Source organism: Lepisma saccharinum, chromosome 17, assembly GCF_977018435.1.
Source record: "Lepisma saccharinum chromosome 17, izLepSacc3.1, whole genome shotgun sequence".
Taxonomy (NCBI): domain Eukaryota; kingdom Metazoa; phylum Arthropoda; class Insecta; order Zygentoma; family Lepismatidae; genus Lepisma; species Lepisma saccharinum.
In genome coordinates, this window is record NC_139245.1 from 35,998,223 (window position 1) to 36,020,644 (window position 22,422).

At 39.0% G+C, this 22,422-nt stretch overlaps 1 protein-coding gene across 1 annotated transcript in view; it reads left to right on the plus strand.

Annotated features, from left to right (window-relative positions):
• Positions 1 to 22,422, plus strand: part of LOC146001373 (uncharacterized) — a 248,135-nt gene that overhangs the window by 65,766 nt on the left and 159,947 nt on the right. The window contains exons 2-3 of the mRNA XM_083138688.1: positions 688 to 884; positions 11,531 to 11,697. Of these exons, the coding sequence (XP_082994814.1) occupies positions 688 to 884; positions 11,531 to 11,697 (364 nt within the window). The remainder of the gene's footprint in view (positions 1 to 687; positions 885 to 11,530; positions 11,698 to 22,422) is intronic.

Genomic DNA, 22,422 nt, shown 5'->3' on the forward strand with positions numbered 1-22,422 from the left:
ATTACCACTAAGCAAGTGTAGGTGCTCAATGACCTGTTGAGGTAATGAGAGAACGTTTGATTGAATTGGTTAATTTACTTTGCTTTTCTGACACTTTTGGCTGAACACCAAGATAAATTTTGATACGATTAATCTGATGAAGGGACTCACAAAGAACACCCATGACCAGATCGGGTTCGAACTAGGATCCCTAGCGTCGTAGCGCGCTGAGCTAACCACTCCGCCATGGAGGTCGGTATAATGAGAGAAAGGAAAAGACAAACCTTTCCCTGATTCTCCCAAATAAGGCAATAGTTAACTACACTAATAGGCTATTCAAACCTCTGCAGACAAGTTTAAATAGTCAGGTAGCTGCTATTAGCCTATTTTAGGTTACAGGAGAAAGGAATCCCTTTCCTTACCCTTCCCGATAAGTAGTCAGACACTTCGGCTAAACTAACCAAGAAATGTAACACATAAAGTGTTTTTTTTTTTTTTTTTTTGATAATGCATGTTTATTTTGATATATACCAGTAGGAATATTTATATATTATGTGATAGTTATGTATTTTGTATAAAGTACATGTTACCTTGCTGATATTACTGGGATATACTCTTCTGATGAAGACTACACCAGAATTTTGTTTTCATGCAATGCGAGAGCCATCTCTTGACTGACAGCGTCAATCCTTTCTCTTTATCTTTCAGCCCACCCTGGGTCGGTTTAAGAGGTGGCAGTGCGAAGACGGAGAGTATTACAGGCTGAGGAGTTTTTCCATCACCTCGAAGGGAGTCATCAACTGGGGGGATTCCCTCAAATCCCGTCACTCCAAATCTATTAACTCCGTGAGCTCCACCACGTCCAGCCACAGCGGTCTCAGCATTGGCAGAGACAGGCTGCCTAGGTAAGTTCATTATGGAAAGTGATCATTCGTGTAACTGTGGGGAAATATTTTATGCTGCTGGTGATCCGATGTGAGTACGCACCATTATGGAGTTCGTGACAGCGTTATTCTGTCTTGTTGAAGCGTGGCGAAACGTCTATCTGATTCTAGCCATATTTTCGTTGTTTTAGTTCAAGCGAGTCTCTCGCCCTACTGGACCCAAATATACCTTAAAACAAAACTGAGTTTTCTATCCCTGCGAGAGATGATTCAAATCCACTGACAACAATATAACTATCATTTTTTAATACTGTAAAGAAAACGTAAATTTATTCATGATGCTACATCATTTATTTAACTTAGCATTATCGATTGACAAAAAATTATAGTCGATTAATCGAATTTTAGTTAATATTAAACAGTATTTAGTTGGAGCAAGACCAAATAATATCATTTTTAATTTTATTTTATTATCAGTAAAGTAAAAAATGCAACCCTTCTTCAGAATCGAGAAGCGACACAATGAAGCCATGATGAATATTGATTTCCTTTCTGAGGGTGGGGCAAGAAGCAATGGTTCACGCTAATGACTTGTCAATCATAGCTGAAGTTAACCTGACCAAATGGTATACAGATTTTGCCCTGAACAGGGTTCACATAACAATATTTTGTTCCCTCCAATTCACGTTACGTTTTAATAGAATCGATTATACCCATTTGATCGGTTCGTTGAATTTTAAAATTGATTGACTGGTCGGTTCGATTAACGGATTAAATAGACAAACATCATTCCTGTCATCAACTAAGCCGTTGTCAATACGTACACCTTGATTTTCAACTAATATTAGCAATATTTTAAATATTGTTTGCTAGATAAAAGAGTTAACAAATTGAAAGAAAGAGTTCATGGCATGAAATAATATCCTAATCTACTCCACCCATACTTAATCCATGGTATGCATTTCGGAAATTTATTTTCTCCTCGGGTGCATTGACACAGAGATGGTTGACGTGGGTTCCAGTAAATTGCCAGCACACCCTTTTGCCCACCGAATAGGTTAAATGAGTCGTTTATAGTGTATTAAAAAGCACACACAGGAAGAAAGAGATAGTGATAGAGAAGAAAAGGAAGCAGCAAAGAAAGAGAGAGAAAGGAAGTAGAAGGAGAAATGATAAAGAAAGAGTCAGATACGAGGATGAAAAGAAATAGATGGAAGAAAGGAAGTAGAAAGATGGACGGATACAGAAAAGCTGAAAGACTCCTTGGAAGGAGTGTTAGTAAAAAGACAGTAATGTAATTAATGTTAGCTATCATAGATATATCACGTCGAGTTACACATCATTATACCATCACTCTTATTTCCTGAAACACAACAAGCTCATCATATCACGTAGAACCGTTGGGGGGCATTATTTACTCATAAATTAACTTAGATAAGCAAGGTATTTCCATCAATGAAGCTTTATTCCTTTGGCAGTTCATCCTGAAAATTGCTACCGCCATCTCCCGGCTTTCTCACAATCCTCCGATCACATTATTGCTATGGAATATCGCCATTAATTTTCGTTTCGTAAGATGTTCCGAGGATTCACGTAGGCGGACACCTTTTATCTCTTAATCCTCTCCAGACTAATAAGGTTGTCTCATTACCAGTTCGTTGACCTTTCAAATGGATTGTGAAGAGAAAGTTGGAGATCGAGAACAACGATGTAGGGAAGAAAAGATTTTAAGCTTCAGCAGGCATTACTTTTTATTACCTTGTTTTGTTTTATTTTTTCCTCTCTGCTCTGTTCTCGGTACTCGTTTTGTTCTTGACGGAAGTTTTCAGTCTTCTTTTACTCGCTTCGTTGCTTTCAGCTTCGCCAATTTTCCTTAATGTCTGTTTTCATTCTTTTACTTGAATTGTTGTTTACCTTTTTACTTGCCGGATTCTTTCATATCATTTTTCTCTTTCGTTTTTGTTGCTAATACTCGCTTGCTACATCATTATTCCTACGCTTCTTGTTATATAGTTCTAAATTGATATTTCCGCTGTTTCTCGTTATGAGCATACAAGCTGTGCATTATCAGTGACCCAGGTATTCCTGCATCCTCCTCTTTGCGCCATCGCTTTAATTTATTTAAATAATCCAGCTCTTATGTGAGTTATTCATGTACACCCTTTCTAAAGTTTTTCCACTTTTTGCTCAGATAAGTTAATCGGGACTGGACTAATGTTGGGCAATCGAACCCAGGACTTCTTGATTGCAAGGCGACGGGTTTACTGCTACGTCATCGGATATGTTCACTTACCTAAAATAAACATACGCAAAACATGGGCCTCTCGATGACGTGATGGAAACGCTGTCGCCTTGTAATCAAGAAATCCTGGGTTCGATCCCCGGTGAAGGTTTAGAATACTGGTGCTGATTCAACTTTGAACTGTAGGTCCAGTCCCGCTTAGCCTATATGAGCATAAAGTGTGCTTAGAACAACCTTTCAGAACAAACGTTTGAAATTAGGCCATAAACGGAACATCAATACGGTGGAAAAGAGGTTGGTTTCTACGCAACAGGGTGGTAACAGCTTGGAGAAGAAATCTCCCCTTTCCCTTCAATCTCTTGGCTTGCCATAACTGTCTCTCACTACGCAATAAGGGCTATATGCATTACATGACATCGAATGTCAAGTGTTTTTACTAAGTCCAGTTCGTGAACATTCGAGTGTTTTCGTGCATCTTCGTATGCTAAGCACGAATGCTGGTAATGGATTCTAATTGTTTGTCGTACTTCTTTGATGATGCAAAGAGAGATGGCACTGATAGGTCATGCAGGTGTAATCTAAGACAAAGCAACCACTTGCAATTGGATCTTCCTCTTCGGTTTCCGGTTACACCACCGTTGGACCTTCACTGTGCGGACTGATTTAGTCAACATCCACTTAATTACATCTAATTGTCGACCTACTTTCGGAGCAGAGCTTCACTCCTCCATCTTCTTCCCAGCCCTGGCATTGAATCTCTTGACTGACCAAGGCAGAACATGGGCCACTTTGCAAATTCCTTAAAAGCTTTCGCGGAGACAATCTAATCACTTAACGTCGGATGGGAGGGCTTTCGGTAACCAAGGAGTATCCACAAGTTTAGTGAAATCTCTTCGTAGCATCTTGGCCTTGATGGAGTGGGGGAAGATGCGCTGATGCTAGCTTTAACGTTACTTGCAACGAGGAGGAAAACAATATGGTTGCGTCACTTAGTTTTAAGGCACATAATCGATTCTGTTTAAGGCAACAATGATGGAGAGATAAAGTGTCAAAGAGAGAGGAGGAGATCTGAGGTAAAGAAGAAAGCCGAGGCAAAGGGGGAAGTGAAGAAGATTTAAAGATGGAAAGAACAAAACAGATGTAGAAAGGAAGAGAAGAAGATTTAGAGATGGAAAGGAGGTAGGAGAGGCAGAGAGGGAAGTGGAGAAGATTTAGAGAGGTAAAAAAAGAATTCAGAAGCAGTGGGAGAAGACAAGAAGATTTAGAGATGGAGAAAAGAAAACAGAGAGAGAGGGAGAAAGGGAAGATTTAGAGTGAGAAAGATGAAAACAGAGGTATAGGGGGAAGAGAAGGAGCTTTAGAGAGGGAAAGAAAGGTTAAAGAATGTATAGGATAATGAAAGAAGGAAGGGACATCGCGAAAGAGAGGAAGTGGAGAGAAGAAGAGCAAAATAGAAAAATAAAAGGAGAGAGATAGGAAAAAGGGATTGGGGATGGAGGAAGAATAAAAAAGAGGAGAAAGATAAGAGCGAGTAACTGTACGGAAAGAAATGAGAGCAGGAATACTGGGAGGGAAAGAGAATCAGAAGAGTAAACAAGAAAAAATCAAAGAAAATAAAGAAGAGGGAGATTGTGAAGGAAAGAAAGAGAGATAACAGGAAAACTGAAGATAAATAGAAAAGGGAAACTAAAGAGAGCAAAAGGAGGAAAGAAATTAGAAGAGAGAAAGTAATATAGATAGAGAGAGAGAGAACAGGAATGTAGATACTTAGAATGAGAATATAGAAAAGGAAGAGAAAGGAGAGGAAAATGAGAAGAAATGAAATAGCAGAGGAAAAGAAAGAGATAGAACTGAAACACAGAGAAAGAGAAAATGGAGGGAGAAGAGGGGAAAAGATTGAAAGATGTATAAAGGAGATGAGAATAGAAGAAAGATAAGAAAAACAGGAGAAAGGGAAAATGTATAAGAAAGAGAGGAGAAGACATGTAAGAATGAATGAGGAGATATTAATAAAAATATAGAAATATATTCAAATGCAAAGCAAATGTGCAAGCTTGTTGGACACATATGTGTAGACAATTCCATGTATGCTGAGATAACGGATGCTATTGTGATCTAAGGCAAGGAGACCCAGGTATTAAGATTCATCTTGAATTCAATATTGAGTTTATTTCGTGAATACCTTGTACTTCCAGCGGTTGGCGCAGAGGCATAATTACGAAGATGCAGATATTCTATAATCCTCAATTTATATGTCCTTCCGTGACCTTGAATCAAACTGGCAGAGTGAATGGAGACTGACACACGCACCAATACGAGATGAGGAATCCTGGTCCGGTAAAATGTTATTAGCCAAAACTAGTTGGGGCTGCCAGTGACAGTGGAACAAAGGGCCTCCCCGATGGCGCAGTGGTAGCGTTGTTGCCTTGTAATCAAGGTGCCCGGTTCGATACCCGGGTTCAGATTGCACTTTAAACTGTAGGTCAAGTCTCGATTACCCTTACTGTGCATAAAATGAACTCAAAACAAAAACTCAATCAATCAATCAAGGCAACTGAAAGATACGGCTTGTACAGCCAACGGCAAAGATAATAGTAGGCAAATTGTCCATCGATATTTTCAATTCTTTTTATTCCACATGTTGTTTTAAGGAATGGAATTCTGTTGATGTATAACCATATGAAAGGTGTACGAGTGAAAACAAAGAAATGTTTTGTTCGTCTGCCACCAGATGGCTTTAATTTGAGAAAAAGGGGAGTGAGTGGCTGAAATTCCGGAAGTCGGAGAAAAGCAAGTCTCGTGTGGGAACTTCACTTCCCACTGATTAGCAGAGGTTAAAGCAGAGTGTTGAAAGGGGTCATCTCGGAATGGAACAAAGTACAGGGAGTAGTTGTTTTGTAGTGGTTTAGTATTTTAAGTTTTTATGTAAAGTAATTTGTTGGAATTTTTAGTTAAAGCACTGCAAACTTTGTTCTATTCAGAGATAGGTCTTTTGGGGGTAAATTAATATTAAAATGAAATTACTATAATATCTTTTTGCTTAAATAACGTGTAAGGAAGTCTAAATTATGTAAAGATTTAATTGGATAATTTTATTGTTTCTTTATTATTTATTGTATTTATATGGGGGGTTTATACTCTTATAATCATTATTTATGTAGTAGCAAGCCCTTCAGGCATTTTGTTGTTAAATAAACCTCTATACTATCAAGCTTTTTATGTATAATTCCTCTAAAACTACAATTTTATTCATTGTGTCCTAATGAAGGACAATATTTCTTAGTGAATAATTGTAAAGGCAGTGCAATAAGAAGCTGGTCATAATGTGAAGCACATTTTGTCAACTTTTCGACATTTTTAAAATTTAAATTCGTCACATTGCGTAGAACGAATGAAACCGATGATGGACAACTCGCCTACCATTTCTATTGCTGTTGAGTGTACATGTAATAAGGACATTCAGGGTGCACTGTCTGGCAGTAACGATTAACGATTGGAAAATCCTTTACATCTCCTCCTGGCAATAATCCTTGCCGTCTGTGATATCGTCAGAAGGGCTCCGGGGATGTTAGAACGGATGCGACAGAGCTTCTTGCGAACGCCGGGGGCCGCCATTTTGAACACCTATGTAACGTTATCGCCGTAGAGCGCTACGATATCCTGTAGTAATGCCCGAATTATATCTACAAGCCGCAACTTTAAGTTGCCTTATTCCACTGTCATAGGAAGCCCCAAATAGTTTTGGCTTGTAACATCTTATTGACGTGTTTCCGGACTAGAGTTCCTTACAAGGTCACGGAAACACCCTGTATATTATGTTTATACATTAACGTCGCCACTGAGCTTTGTGTACAGAAAACGTTTTAGGCGTAATGTGTTGACAGAACTTATGTTATTGCAATTTGATAGTGATTAGCTCACGATCAACAGAGTTAGGTGTATATCAACATGGTACGCAGACGTTGCATCTCAAGGTCGTACTATCAATTAGATAATGGTTTCATGGCGTTTTTATATCTTCTAATGAACCTCGAAACAGGGTTGAACGTTACAAGAGTATAAAGTAATTGGATATCCGGTGCGTAGGGGTTTATTGTTCGTACAAGAGAGATTTCTACTGTACTGAATTTTTCTAACGAGTAATTATGAATATGCTTATATTAATGTTCTATGTCAGTGCTTCTCAACCGCCGGGCCGCAGCTCAGGCCGCGAGAGGTTTTACTGAAGTTTGCGAATTGCAGCCCGAGCTGGCAATAACTGGAAAGATTACTTTCGGTTGAGTGTTCAGCAGTAATAAGAGGAAACTCTTTCTCACCAGTGTTGGTGAAAAATCAAAGCCACTGAGAGGGGTCTGTCACTCGTGACAATCGTGGGGCTGTTCTCGAGTTAGGGCTGGAATGGTGAAGCGACTTGCAGCCCGAGCTAGTAACCACCTGAAAAGATGGCCTGTCTTTCGTGTTTCCACCGCGATAGCAGAAGATGCTTTCTTGATAGTGATGGTGGCGATCCAACGATCTAAAAGGTAGGTGCGTTGCATCCCGCCTCCAAATTTAGAGATTGACGGACGGCACAACGACCAATTTAGTTTGGGCAGCAATCTTCGTAACAAATATATTGGAGTAGAAATATTCTGATTAATTGGAATTGGAAATGGAGCATGCCAATGGAAATCAGCATTTTAATACCAGGATTAATATAATGATATTGACCTGAGAAAACTAAAAGATTTCATTAGATCCAATCGCTACCCACTAATTTAAACCAAATTTTAGATTTGACAACAAGCCTAGACCTAATCGAACTAATACTCGCTACGATTATGCCATAATTGATTTATTAATATTAAATTTCAAAGGTGCATGTTAATTAACTTATAAAGTTTAACAAAAATAGAAAGATATTTACGAGTAAAATTGTTGATATCGGAACATCGACGACTTATTAAAAACTTTTTTTACGAAATTAGAAGTAAGAGAGAAAATAAGAGAGAGAGAGAGAGGAAGAGAGAGAGAGAGAGGAGGAGAGAGAGAGAACAGGAATATAGAAATAGATAGAGAAAAGAAAGATTGATTTAGTTTATTTTACTTCGCGTTTTGTGACTCTTGGCTAATTTGCGAAGATGGGGATGACTGATGAAATGATGAAATTAATGAATGGACATTCACAAACAACCAAGCCCGAGCGGGATTCGAACACGGGACCCTTTGCGTCGCAGCGTGATGTGCTAACCACTCGGCCACAGGGTCTGGCGAGAAAAGAAAGATAAAGGATAAAATAAATGAAATAACAGAGGAAAATAAAGTCACAGCAAAAGAGAAAATGAAGAAGAAATAGGGGCAAATTATTGAAAGATGCAAAAAGAAGATGAGAAGAAAAGAAAGAGAGATAAAACAGGAACACTGAAGGACAAACGGAAAATGTAGAGGGAAGAGAGGAAATGACAGAAAGAAATGAAATAGGATATATTAATAAAAATAAATAAATATTGCAAATACAAAGCAAATGTGGGTTTAAGAATACTAGAGAGAGAGAGAGAGAGAGAGAGATTACAATTTCATATTTACACACTAAATGCAAAATCAGTGTAAACGTTTCCAACAAACCATCCTGAATTTGAGTCAGGTCACATCGATCTCTAATACATTGAATCAGAAATGACAGATTTCTGTCATGTTTGCTCTTCTCCTCCACAGCGATTCCATTAATCATTTCCCCCCGCTCCGACCTCCTTTCCCGGAGAGAACCATCCTCAGGGTTCATCTCCAATCCAATACCGTTCATCATGGCTGCTCATCCAAGAAAAAGCATCCAATCTTCGGTTCAATTCACCCGCGAGCTACAAGAGTGAAGGGGTTTATCCTGTACGAACGCAACACACTTTGCTCTGGTAAGGGAATGCGTTTTCGTAATATTTCACCTTTTGGCAGTTTTGCGCAAGTTTCGCTGTAAAGGGAATGTTTCGCTTCGTGAAACAGGGTGGGCAATATATTTGTTTCTCCATTCCCCTCATTCATCAACAATACAATTACACCAGAGCATAATAAAGTATCATAACATTGTTGAAACAATGTAAAATATAGTATGAGAGAAATATGGTTCTACGGTTTTGGAACTGCCATTCGTTATTAGGATATTGACAAAAGGAAAATTAGACCTAAACGATTTTTCCATGGAAGAGGCAGAAAAGGCATTTTTTTTAAAAAAAATGTTGTTACCCATTTCCTTCCAAAGTGAAATTTGAATTCTGAGATGATCTTATGTTAGTATTATTACTCATATAAGTCTTTTATCAGAGCCGCGATAGTTCGGTCGATGCCTCTCCGATGGCGCAGTGGTAGCGCCGTTGCCTTTTAATCAAGGGGTCCCGGGTTCCATACCCGGTTTGGGAACACAATAAGTAGCACAGCGCGCTGCGACGGCAGGGGTTACGGGTTATTATCCCGGGTAAGATATGGATATTTGTGTTTGTCCTAATGAGAAAAACTGAAAAATTAGAAAACCGAGAAATATAATAATTGAGAAGCAGCGAAAAACGGGGGATAATACTGCTTAGGGGTATTCCTTTAAAAAATATGGTTAGGGCTTCTGACTACCATTCGATAGATCCGGGTTCGATCCCGGCGTGGAGGAACTAGGATTTTTTCCATCTGTCCAAGCGGCTCCGGCGTCGTATAAAGTGGGTACCTGGAGGAAACTCTTGGGGCTAAAGGCGGCCAGGGGCGTGGTGCTGATCACATCACCTCCACCTTCGGCCGTGAGCAAAGAAGTGTAGGGCCCTAACTCCTTACCCCCTATACGCCTTCATGGCGTGGTAGAAAGCACAGGGGAGCACTTTACTTTTGTTTATCAGTATTTTATAACTGTAAATGATTGAACGTACTTCATCTCTGTCCAGTCCAGTTTATGCACAGATTGGTTATTTGGAACTGGATATTCAGTTTAAAGTGGAATCCAAACCGCTATGTACCTCCACCGGGTATCGAACCCGAGACCACTTGATTACAATGCGACGACGTTCTACGTTATGCACAGATACAGTCTGTCTCGGGAATGTATGAAGCAGATATAACGGTAAAGAAGGAGAGAAAGCAATGTGCGCTGCTGCAAAGGGATGGTTGCTGCTGCCGCGTTTTTCCCTCTCACTCGTTCATTGGTCGAGCTCTCTCGAGTCACTACTTGCGCAGAGGACTCGTTGCCATTTTGCTCCAGAGATTCCCTGGGACAGAGTGTAAGCCAATCGGAACTGGACTTACTGTTTAAGGTGGATTCCGAACCATGCCTCCACCAAGGATAGAGCAAGGGATCATTTGATTGCAAGGTAACAGTCTTATCACTTTGCCATCTAGGGGTTCAATATTCGGTAAAAAGAATACACCATTTACTGGAAGAAAGGGTTGGTCCATGCATACATTCAAGGATAAATATTGTAGGGTAGGCTTATACCGGGTGGCCAGAATTAAAGTTACCCAACTCGGAGTCCTCTGTAGCCTGTCTGAGGCATCGTAGAGCTCTGAAATTTGCTGAATCCACTATGCAGACCATGGGGAAGAGGATGGCGATAAATATAGTTCAATTTTTCGCCACCAGGTTGAAATGTGGCGCTATACTTCCATGATGGGTTGTAATAATGACATAAACTGCTCCAATTGGTTATGGATTTGCCTTTACCTTGCAATCTTGCAGCCACTAACAAATGTCTTTCTAATTAATAACTCATCTAAATCAACGTGCATTGCTGGTGAAGTTGTTTTATCAGAACGGTAGTAATAGTGCAGCTACACTGCGAGGTTATCGCCATTACTACAGCGCCACATTTCAACCTGGTGGCGGTTGTATTCACCAAATTTTAGAGTTCTACGATGCCTCAAACAGACTACAGAGGGCTCTGAGTTGGGTAACTTTAATTCTGGCCACCCGGTATGTTTGCTGGTACCATCTACCTACCCTGTCTACTTTAATCTTTTTCGACAACACTGCAAAACTCGTCGTGTTTCCCAACGCTTTGTAGCCGAAATGTTAATAATTAGAATAGATAAATGCATGTTCAGGGATATAAGGGGTGATCGTTTGAGAAGTCACCCTAATGTCAACTCCACTTCAACTTAGTACACCCCTGTTAACTGTTCCTTGCTGGCCAACGAGATTCTGGTGAGCTATCCCGTTTTGTCCACATACGTGTAGAATAGTCCTTTACATCCTCAGCTTATAACTGGATAAGGAGATAGCTTATTGGATACAGATATTGATGTTAGTTATCGTAAAGGGGCTGGACCCTGTATACCGTGACGGGCACAAATAGCCAAACCGCTGACGCACTCTCAATTCTAATTAATCATGTTCTTTTGTGTGCACTGAAACCATTCGTGTCCGTGCCTGTACAATGGAAAATACGATGACGATTTCTTTCTCTTTCTGTAATTTCAGCACAGCATCCCAATGTACCACAACGACCACGGGAAGCTTCGGATCTGGCGACGAGGACGTCTCCTCCTTCAAAGTGGTCATGGTGGGTGCCTCCGGGGTGGGAAAGACTGCCCTCACCACACAGTTCACTACGTCAGAATACATGTGTGCCTACGATTCGTCCCTAGGTGAGTACCTGATTGTACCACTCTTGCTTTCGCTGATCTCGACCCATTTCTCCAATATATGTGCGGTCACCAGCAAGGAACACCTAAATGTATTTATTTATTTCAGTACTTGGATTATACCGCTAAAGTATAGCATACATTACGAATATAGCAGTAATAGAAAAAACTAATATATAGGGTGTCCACCGTGAGACTCCAAAATTTAAAACCAATTTAGTGGAATGGACAATTTGTATACCATCATTAATATATGTGAGTGGCACGAAGAATGTCTAACCTGTAGTCAATTTCACGCCATTTTACTGTGACAGAGTGTATGGCATCTATGATGCTATTAAGTCTAGTATGTCGTTAATTCTTGTAGCGTACACTCAATGTTTGACAAACCCTCATAAGGAAAATAATCTAAATGTATTGTTTCTGCATACCACAAAACAACCTGTGCATGCTTGTTTGGAATCGCCATTTTAGAGACAATTTATTATTTTAGCGCCACAGTGGTTGTAGCGCGAACTACAACATTACCACGTAAACTTTTTGAGGTTTTCCTTGTGCTTCTATTGGACTCAGAACAGTATGACCTGAAATGAAAAATAAATAAAATTTCAAATGTTGGAGTGTCACGGTGGACACGCTGTATACATTCAAAATCACACAAGAAGAAATACAATAAGATTACTACATCTATGTATATATAAAAATGTATGTATGTGTGTGTGTGTGTGTGTGTGTGTGTGTGTGTGTGTGTGTATTTGTTTGTTCCGGCATAACTCTCGAAAGCCTGGGGCAATTACAACCAAACTTGGTACGCGCATCACTTGCAATCTGGAAATAATATTTTGGGAGTAAGACACCCCTGCCACCCCTAAGGGTAAAGTGGGATGGGGTGAAATGTAAAAATAATCGAGAACCACCGATATTAAATTCTGCACAAACATACATCCGTGACTCTATGCAATCCGCACAACGATAGTGTTTCTCAGGTTGCTAACTTTCAGGCTGTGTTGCGAATGGAATCCATAGTTTTCGTGACACTCCCAATGCGGTTCAACTCCAGTTCATCACCTATCGGCATGGGGGGTGAGAGGGGGTGAAAAATAAAATGGCACAAATTATCGAGATTAATGTCGAATCCATAGTTTTCGGAGTCGCTAAGCTAATTGGTGACATTCACGATCACATTTAAAATTAGTTACACTTTACACTATAGTTAGAATTCATTATTTTTCTGTCTAATACGAGATTGGGATAAATAAATACCCGGGCAACGCCGGGTAATTAGTTAGTATGACTATAAATAACCCGCGACTCGACAGCCCTTGAAGGGCCTTGGCCTATCTCCCGACTGCCAGTTTCCCTCCCACAATCCTATCTAGAGGTGTGGAGATCTTCAACCGGTAATGGGGTGACGTGGGGTCAGCACGTCGAACCCCCAGCCGTTATAGAAGATTTCTGAGACCGGGTTACGCTACTCACTCGTAGCTCCCCGATTTCCTCACGATGGTGGGTTACCACCGGTCCTATACACAGGCCGAAAACCCAGAGACTGAACCGTCCCGCAGTCGGAGCTCAAAGCACAGAGCCTTAGACCGCACGGCCACGGAGGAGGACAAGATTACTACATGCTAGGATATACTAAGAACCGAAGTTACATTGGAATATTACCTAAGCCCAGTCCTAGACTAGCGCACTTTCGACACCCTAGCGAGTTTGTGTGCTCTGATACGTGAACTTTCTGATATTCTAAACGCTCATAATGTCTTTGAAAATATCGACATGTATTATTGGCGGAAGGGAAAGAGTAAGTACGTTCGCTTATTTGATAATTTTAAAACGTAACGTTATGTGCGTACGGGCTCTAATATTGTACGAACATTCAAAATTCATAATAATAAACTGGGTAAATAATATACATTTCAAAATAGTTAGTTGTTTTATATAAACGGATTAAATAGCGCCACTAAATTGAAAAAAAATCTGTCCCCCGTGGCGGAGTGGTTAGCACATCGCGCTACAACGCCAGGGGGTCCCGGGTTCGAATCCCGGCCTGGTCATGGATGTTTGTGAGTGTCCATTCATCAATTTCATCATGTCATCACTCAATCCCATCTTCGCAAATTACCCAAAAATTGCACAAAAAGCATAGTAAAATAAAGCAAATCAATAAACAATAAATTGAAAAATCAAAATTGACTTCTTTTATCAAGGTTTTAGTTTGAAAACTAATTGCTCCCCGTCATTCCCCACAAATTGCTAGCTTCCATATGTAATAAATCCCGACCCTCATATTTTGAAATACGAATATTCAAGTACAACTTACCGTAGTTTTAGGGTGAAAATAAACTTTCTTTAAGACCCCTAGCAACGTCCGTTTCCAAGGTCAACAACAAACATGACAAACTCGAAATAATTTTTATATATCTATTTTTTTTTATTAAAACAGCCAGGATGTAGATATTTTCGTATCGAGTACCAATGGAATGAATCTTATATAGATATCACTCTTGTTTGAAGCACGTTTTCTAACTAGGAATTGATTCATCTGTGTGTTAATGATCTGTGAAGAACGTGAAATTTCTTTTGCCCCTGGAAATGGACATTACTAGGAAAATATAAGAAGTGCGTTTTCACCCTTAAAAGGGGGTAAGTAAATGATTTTTAAAAATTTCTCCTTCTTGTGAGACAATTTCATAGTGGTCGTAATGGAATATTTTTTACCTCCGGGGCTTCATTCATGGAGAACATTTATGTCAGTGAGTAAGTGCGTGGTGGGATTGGGGTTTTATATCGTATAGCTATTGAATTACAACACAATCACTAACACTCGTGGTAAGTTAGTAATATTATACATTGATAATTAAGTCATAATCATCCAACAGATTGTGCTAGTATTGTGATAAAAAATTTAAAATGGCCTATCTATTATTTCTAAAATGTGTGTGGCGGAAATTGCAGGTGAGTTAGTTCTAAGTAGTGCATAATGATGCGCCCTTAGATCAATTTTGGATATTAGATATGAGATATCAAGTTGTGCATTAAATAATTTGAAAATAGAGTTGTATTTATGATAAATGTTTGTACCCAAGAGGCTCTCAATATTAAATTTATGTGTCAAATTATAATAATCATAATAAAATCTATGAAGTCTGAATTTATAATTGAAAAATGATTTATTTTTTTGTAATTCTCTAGTGTGATTTCTATATTCACTTATTCATCCTGAAATAATTCGAATTATGTGTGTTGCCTAACTCGACGGAGATGAACGAAACTTCAATAGCCAATCTTCAATACAATGTTTGCCAGTGGTCTTAGAGCTAGGCAACTCACAGAAGACCTTGCAGAAAAATATGTATTTCAGACTCTAGGTGCCTACGTTTTCTTGCTGGTGACTGTACGTACAGGGCCAACGAAGTTAGTAATAAGTTGTGTTTTATGTGTATTGATACACCTGTAGATTGAATTGTGAATTCTACAAATATGCTGTATAAAGAAACAAACTACTGGAGTTGTCATTTTTAAGTTGGGCGTAATAAATTTTGTGAGACCGTTCGTTGCATTACCTCTTCTAGCACCGTCCTTACACCTAAAACCCAGTTGCTACAAATGCGTTCCACACTCTGTCCAAGTAATCTCTGGAGAAGGTGAACAAAAACAAGTCTCTCCGCGAGACGGGTCCACCAACGAACACGTGAGAGGAACGGTATTGCGTGGAGGGGGAGCGACTACAGTTACCGACCTTCCCAGCAGCGTGTACTGCTTCAATCTGCCCACTCGATTTCTCCCCTTCTCTATCGCTATGCGCGGCCTTGCTCCACAGATAAATGGGACAGGATATGTAGATGCTTCGCGGTACATTTATATTCTATGTAAGGCTGGTGTACTTACTTTAGTTGTTGTACAGTAATATTTTTCTCTAGGTACGTGGATTTTCGGCTCAAGCATCAAGTCTAATTTTACGCGTAGTTTGAAATATGATCTATTTACAAACCTTTTGCAATGTTATATTTATATTGTATATAATAATATATACAGGGTGGGCACAAAGTCGCTTTCCCCAATAAATGAAGAAATCAAATATTTGGGGAAAGCGTCTTTGTACCCACCCTGTATAAGAGGACTGTCAATATTCTCCGAGCTCCTGTTGCTTGTAGGTAAAAATATTGATAAGAGAATTATAACAGTAATGTTACATAAAATATGTTAATGCAATAGTATGCATGCAATAGTAACAACAGCGTCATCACACTTGAAATTCATTACAAATATGATAATTATTTACAACAAATGGCAATTGTTTCGCTATAGTTTCTTGTTTCACGTAACCAAGACTTCATATAATTATAAAATTACAAAAGTGCTGCCACCTAATGGCATTTTTTTTAAAACCAACACAGGAGGAAACAATTTGGCATATTTATAAATAGTTGCAGAGGTCTTACGCAAGCTCTGTGTATGTAATGACGGTCGAACTCGATTTAGAATTTGTGTCGTTGAGTTTGTTCATATTGAGACTTCTCAAATTGGAGGAAACGTTTCACTCGAACTTCGACGTCCTGGTTCCCTCATCTCGTGTCTTCCAATGCCTTAATGCTTGCCGTAACCATGGCAGCCTTGTGGGTATCCAATTAATGATGTGAAGTTTCAGGTAAAGAGGAAGATACAAGTGAGAGAAGCAGCGGTGCGTACAGGCAAATGTAACACACTCAAAGTACGGTATTTAAATTAACCTAGTTGCTCATCACGCATAGGCCTAGCCGTGGAACTTGTAAAATGGTTGCAAACGAACCTCTTTATATTGCTCAAAGTGAAAATATAAACCCTAGTGCGTAAATTCAGGAAGTTCATTATTTACTATTTTACTGTGAAACGTCAACAGTTTTTAATTGATAATTACTATGTTCATACGTATGTTTGAGTTTTTAAGTCAACTTTGCGCTCAGGCTAATTGGGACTGGACCTACAGTTTTAAGTGAAATGTGAACTATTGCATGCCTTAACCAAGTCTTGCGCCGGCACCCTTACAAGACATCAGTGTTACCACTACACTATCAGGAGGTCCTAATATTTTTCATACTAAAAATTTAATATGGACTATGCTTTAACGTCAGTAGATGTCGTTGGCGTTTCATTGCATGAGATACGCATGTTATTGTTGTAATAATCATAAGTTTAATTAAGTTTAATATATAGTAATTCACATAAATACAGAGTGTTCCAGAAGTAAGGGGGCAACTTTGTATATCCTATTGATCTACGTTTATTCAACTTGGTACACATAGAAATCAAAATAGTTTAAAGGAACAGTATGATTAAGCCCCGGGACAGGTTAACTTTGCAGCAACTTTTCGCATGTATAGACGCAAACGTGCGCGCAGAATATAGTTCCGCTGCAATACTGTCGATTTTCTCACTGTCTTTGATATGAACATCTCTGCTGTTGAGGCAAGACTGGTACGAAAGATTCTTAGCACCGTTCTCGTGTGGATTAATACATTAAACCTGCTGCAAACTTAACGTGTCGCGGAGCTTAGTACTACCACGTTGAGAGTAGAGCTAATCATTGGATTGAACATTCGCTATAAACTATGTACTACTTATAAAAGACATATAAAGACTTAGAAAAGGTTTTATAAGTCTTTTATAACTAGTATATAGTTTATAGCAAATGTTCAATCCAACGATTAGTGAAATGCCTATTCAGTGCGGGTTAAGATGCTATAGTAGATGCCATAACGTACAACATACAACATCAACAACAAAGCAAATAGTGTTGCCCACTAGACGAGACGAGACGAGACTTTGGTCTGTCCCGTCCCGTCTCGTGAAAATGCTGTCTCGTCTCGTGTCTCGTCTCGAAAATATGCGTTTGTCCCGTCTCGTGTCCCGTCTCGAAGGGTTCTGTCCCGTCTCGTCTCGTCTCGTCTCGTTTTGTCTCGTCTCGTCTCGTAAAAGTGATCCGGGATATCATGCCAACAAAAGTCAAAAGTAGCAGAAACACGAAATATTTTTCCGGAAAGTGGGATAAAGCTCCAAATATTTTACCCATTGCGTGGTGAGAATAAATAAGGTTCGTTAATCATGAGGACATTAATATTAAAAATGCAGTTTGTTGGTTACTGATTGCTAGGTATCTTATGAAATCTACCTTGTGGTTTTTCTCGCTTCATACAACTGTCTATCCATCGTACATTTATACCGAGTTTGTTAGAACCTGTCCCGTTTCCCGCGCTAGCGATCGCTCGACAGTTTTGGTGCCAATGAGAAACGAGAAAAAAGTCGTCTGCTGGGCAGCGAGGAGCGAATGGAAGCCAGAAGAGAAGAGCTTACGTAGACGCTGTTGTCACGTTGCGAATTTTAATTTGCTGCCTGGCTTTGGCTTTCCCCAGCACGGAGTTCAGGCGGTCTTCAGCAGCAACACCGCTTGGTTTATGCTAGAAAAGCCAGCGATCAGCTACCGCGGGAAGCCGGACAGGTTGTAACAAACACGGTATAAGTGAGTGCTCTTTTTCATTACTGCTATATCTTTTGGAAGTCTTGAAATGTTTTCCAATAGACCTTCTTTCTTTCTGAATGTCGAACTTCCGTGCACTATGAAAATGTACATTTTTTTCTTTAAATTCTAAGCTTGGCGCTGGGGAGCAACAGAAAAGTTTTTAAATGTGTAGTACGAACACAAAATACTATTTAAAATTTCAATATTTAGTATATTACAAATAGAAAGCATTTATTGTTCTTAATATTGTTAAACATCTTCTATGGCATAAGTTTCAAAAAGTGTTTCTTTGTGATATTGTGCTGTTTCTTATGCTCAACTTATGACGCACATACTTCTTTGTTTACCCTTTAGCCTCTAAGTCCGGTACCACCACCGCTTGATCTAATTTATCCTTCGGCAGGCACGCATCTAGAAATATATGTCGGGGGAGCGTGTCTGAGCCAAGTGTTCCAGAAAAAATGATAATAATAACATTAACGACAACAATTAAGCAAATGTTTAAATTAATGCATTAATATAATTCATAGGTCTATTCACTTGAATATGTAAATTAATCAATTGTTATTGCATGACATGTTACAAAGATGGTAGAAGAATAGTAATATAACAGCAAAAATATTAATTAATATCTAGCTTACGTGTAGTTAAGATCGTCAAAATCTGCATAAAAACAGCTGTCCTGGCAAGAAAATTAATGTCAAAAAAGGTGATGAATTGAATATTTGCTGAATAACAAAAAAAGATGTTACATCCAGTTGACGAAAAATAAAGTTCCTGATTAATATTTTATGCTCATTATTATAAGTAGTAGCGTACATAAAACTTCATTGATACTGTCATTCAAAGCAGTATGATCACAATAGAATCCTTGTTTTCTAGTAAGTTCGGCAGGAATATGTAACCCTCGATTATGCTAAACAAATATATTTTTTGTTTAGCTAGAGCAAGGCCCCAGGAGGATGCAAGAAGCTTTTCCTGCAAAAGTGTAGAAACGTGACAAAACCACCACGTATGGAAGGCAAACCTGCATTAATTTTATATCGCACGTTTACAGAGCCGTGCCTCCTGAAGTTATAAAAATCCCAGCTTCAATGATTCTTTTAGACATGTTATAGTTGAAAAAAATATGTTTAGATGCACCCAAAGTGCATCATTATCAGATTATGCATATAACGTGTTATTGGAATCAACATATTTGTGTAAATTGGGTGCCTCCCCGATGGCGTAGTAATAACGTCGGGGTCTTGTAATGAAGGGTCCTCGCGTCGATACTCAATGGAGGCACAAGGTGGATCGGATCGCACTTTAAACTGTAGGTCGGTTCGCGATTTAGCCTATTTGCGAATCAAGTGGACTTAAAAAAAAAAACTAAAAAAAAACAAACCAATATCAACCTTAAGAATATTAGAATAAACTAATTCACCCGCAGGTAAGTCAAATTTCACATATCCTTCTTCATCTTCGTTCATAGACTTCCTGCAATACTCTTGTGTTGCATCCCACCAGGTGCGAAAAATGTGATGTTATTATTTCCCCGTACTGCATTATTTTTTTCATAACAGTAAAACTAAATTCTCGTTTTATCTGAACTTTTAAAAAATGTGCAAAATACGTCTCTATCTTTAAACAACCACCCTTTCCCATGTATGTGTAAAATAATCCCACTCTGTCTCAGAAAACCTCTTCCTAAGATCAAATGAAGGAAACAACTCTCAAGTCTCAACAATTATAAATTTTTGCTTAAATTTCCTATCATTTATACAAACAGTAGCACATATCACGTCCTTTGGTGCAACACTGTCAACAGCTAATGTTACTTTCCTCGTCCTAATAAATTTACTTCCAACCAGTGACGGCGCCAGGGAAATGTGACTGGGGGGGGCGGAAGGCTGGCAACAAAATATTGTAAGGGGGCAGTCACATTAAAACGCCCGAAAACACTACATACATATATACTTATATAATAATAATTATAATAATAATTATTATTATTATATTCATGTATGGTGTTTTGTGTGTGTCTTTTATTTAGAGTGGACGTTTACTGCCTAAATTTACTTCTTGATTACGAGATTATCTCCACATGATTCATTTTAGTAAAGACATTAATTCTTTTTTATTGGTAAGTTGCGTTGTCTCTAGTGGCCTATTTCAGTATTGAAAGACATTCATAATTTTATAATTCATCGTCTTTCTTGAGATGAAACTACTGATATAAATATTTAAGTTATAAGATGATAATATAAATGATGAAAATAATGCTTCTAAGAGTTTAATTTTCTTGCAAAATAAACGTGACGTTGGAAGAAATGAATCTTCTTAAGTATTAGAAACAATGTGAGGCACTTAGTGAAGTGCAATTTTCCTGTAGGAGAATTCTGCTCTATGTGCTTTGGAGAACACATTGCGCACCTTTGGTACGTCCAGGACTTGACATTTCTTCTCAATGGCAAGAACAGCCAATTGAGGCAGTTTGCATCCAGCATCCTGTTTCGAGCAAGCCTTTTCAAAGATTTTAAGGACAACCATCTTCGTAACGCTGAAGAGTTTTGGACAAAATTTGTGTTTCACCTTTCAGGGAAACGTTATCACAAGATAAAAAATCAGACAAAGGTTACAGTTATCTCGTAATTCAAGAAATATTCTGACCCTGGCAATACTTACTCTTACTCTACCACTCCAACGTATGTCTGTGCTACCCAATTACAGGCACCTATGGAGTTCATGGGAAGAAGTTCTTCGATTTTGATATGTACGAGAAAGAGCGAACCTGCATCTAATGATTGAAGAGTGGCAAATCCTAAAAACCGTTCTTTTACCTGCCCGCGATATGTTTTGAATCGAATTTTAAGTGTAATTTGCATTTTAAGGTTCACATTCAATACATTTCCAAATAATATCCCCTCATTAGCTTCAAGAATATCGAAGAAATCCCCTTTGTTAAGGTTTCCTCAGACTCATCATCTCGAAATTCAAGTCCCTGAATAGTAAGAAACCGCGATGAATCCACAACAACTGACATGCAGTGTCGGGTTTTCTTCGATCACCTTTGGTCCTGGGTTCGATACCCAGTGGAGGCACTTTAAACTATGAGGCCAATCCCGATTAGCCTTACTGTGCATAAAGTGGACTTCAAACGCCAAATCAACCAACCAACCAAATCTTGAATCAACTTTAAATGTCTTTTACTAATTAGCGTTGTCACTAATGACCAGGATTAGAATAATTTGCCCGTACTACAGATGATGTCTTGTGGTCCTGAAAATATTCGTGATGTTTTAAAATCATCCACATTCAACACTTTTTCCCAGTTCATTAAGACTTGTTAAAACTTAGGTTAATCTCGGCTATTACAGGACATAAATGAATGAGAAATCACCTATGCCCAGGTCGGCGCTTGAATCTTGGACGAAGCAAATTAATATTTGTTAATCAAGTTGGTATTATAAGCAGGAAAGTGATATCATGCAGAATACACCACTTTGAATAGGTGAAAATCGTCATACTCTTATAAATGAACTCTCTTATTATTCGATATTTAATTAATTTCAGTTGGGGAGTCCGGGTGGGGGGGGGGGGGCGAAGTGTCTGACATGGGCGTCCACCTGCCCCCTCTGGCGTCGTCACTGCTTCCAACCTCTAATAACTTCGCTGCTGATAGCCTCACCTTCGAAATGGAAGCTTGTGTGTCGGCGAATAATACAAAGAACTTGTGTTCACTGTCCCTCTTTCATTCAAAGTCTGCCGTTTTCCTTTTCAGCTTTTCCTGCAAAACTTCCTGTCAGCAATCAAACCAAATTACAGAATTTTTATTGCCCCTCCCTTGCATCAACTTTCATTGCTACTTTAGGCCTGGATTTATGGCACGTACCCGCTACTGCAGGTCAACCTCGCCCTATGTTTGGTGTTTGTCCCTGAAGCAACGGTGTCCTTTGTTCAAAGCGAAACCTTTGTCAGTGGGGAACGGCGAAAAATAGTCTCGGAATACACCCTGGTCGTAAACAAGCTCCCACCACCCTGACATTGCTGTCAGCTTCCCTCTGAAGTTCGATAAAACTACTTTGTGAAATGTGTTTAATAACGAGTGAAAATGTAGACACTAGATACTACATGTATTTTGTTCATAAACTTGAAGGCTAAATTTACAGAATAAAAAGAACAGCTACAACATTCCTTCATCTGATTTACAGAAAGGCTAATCGGGACTGGACCCACAGTTTAAAGTG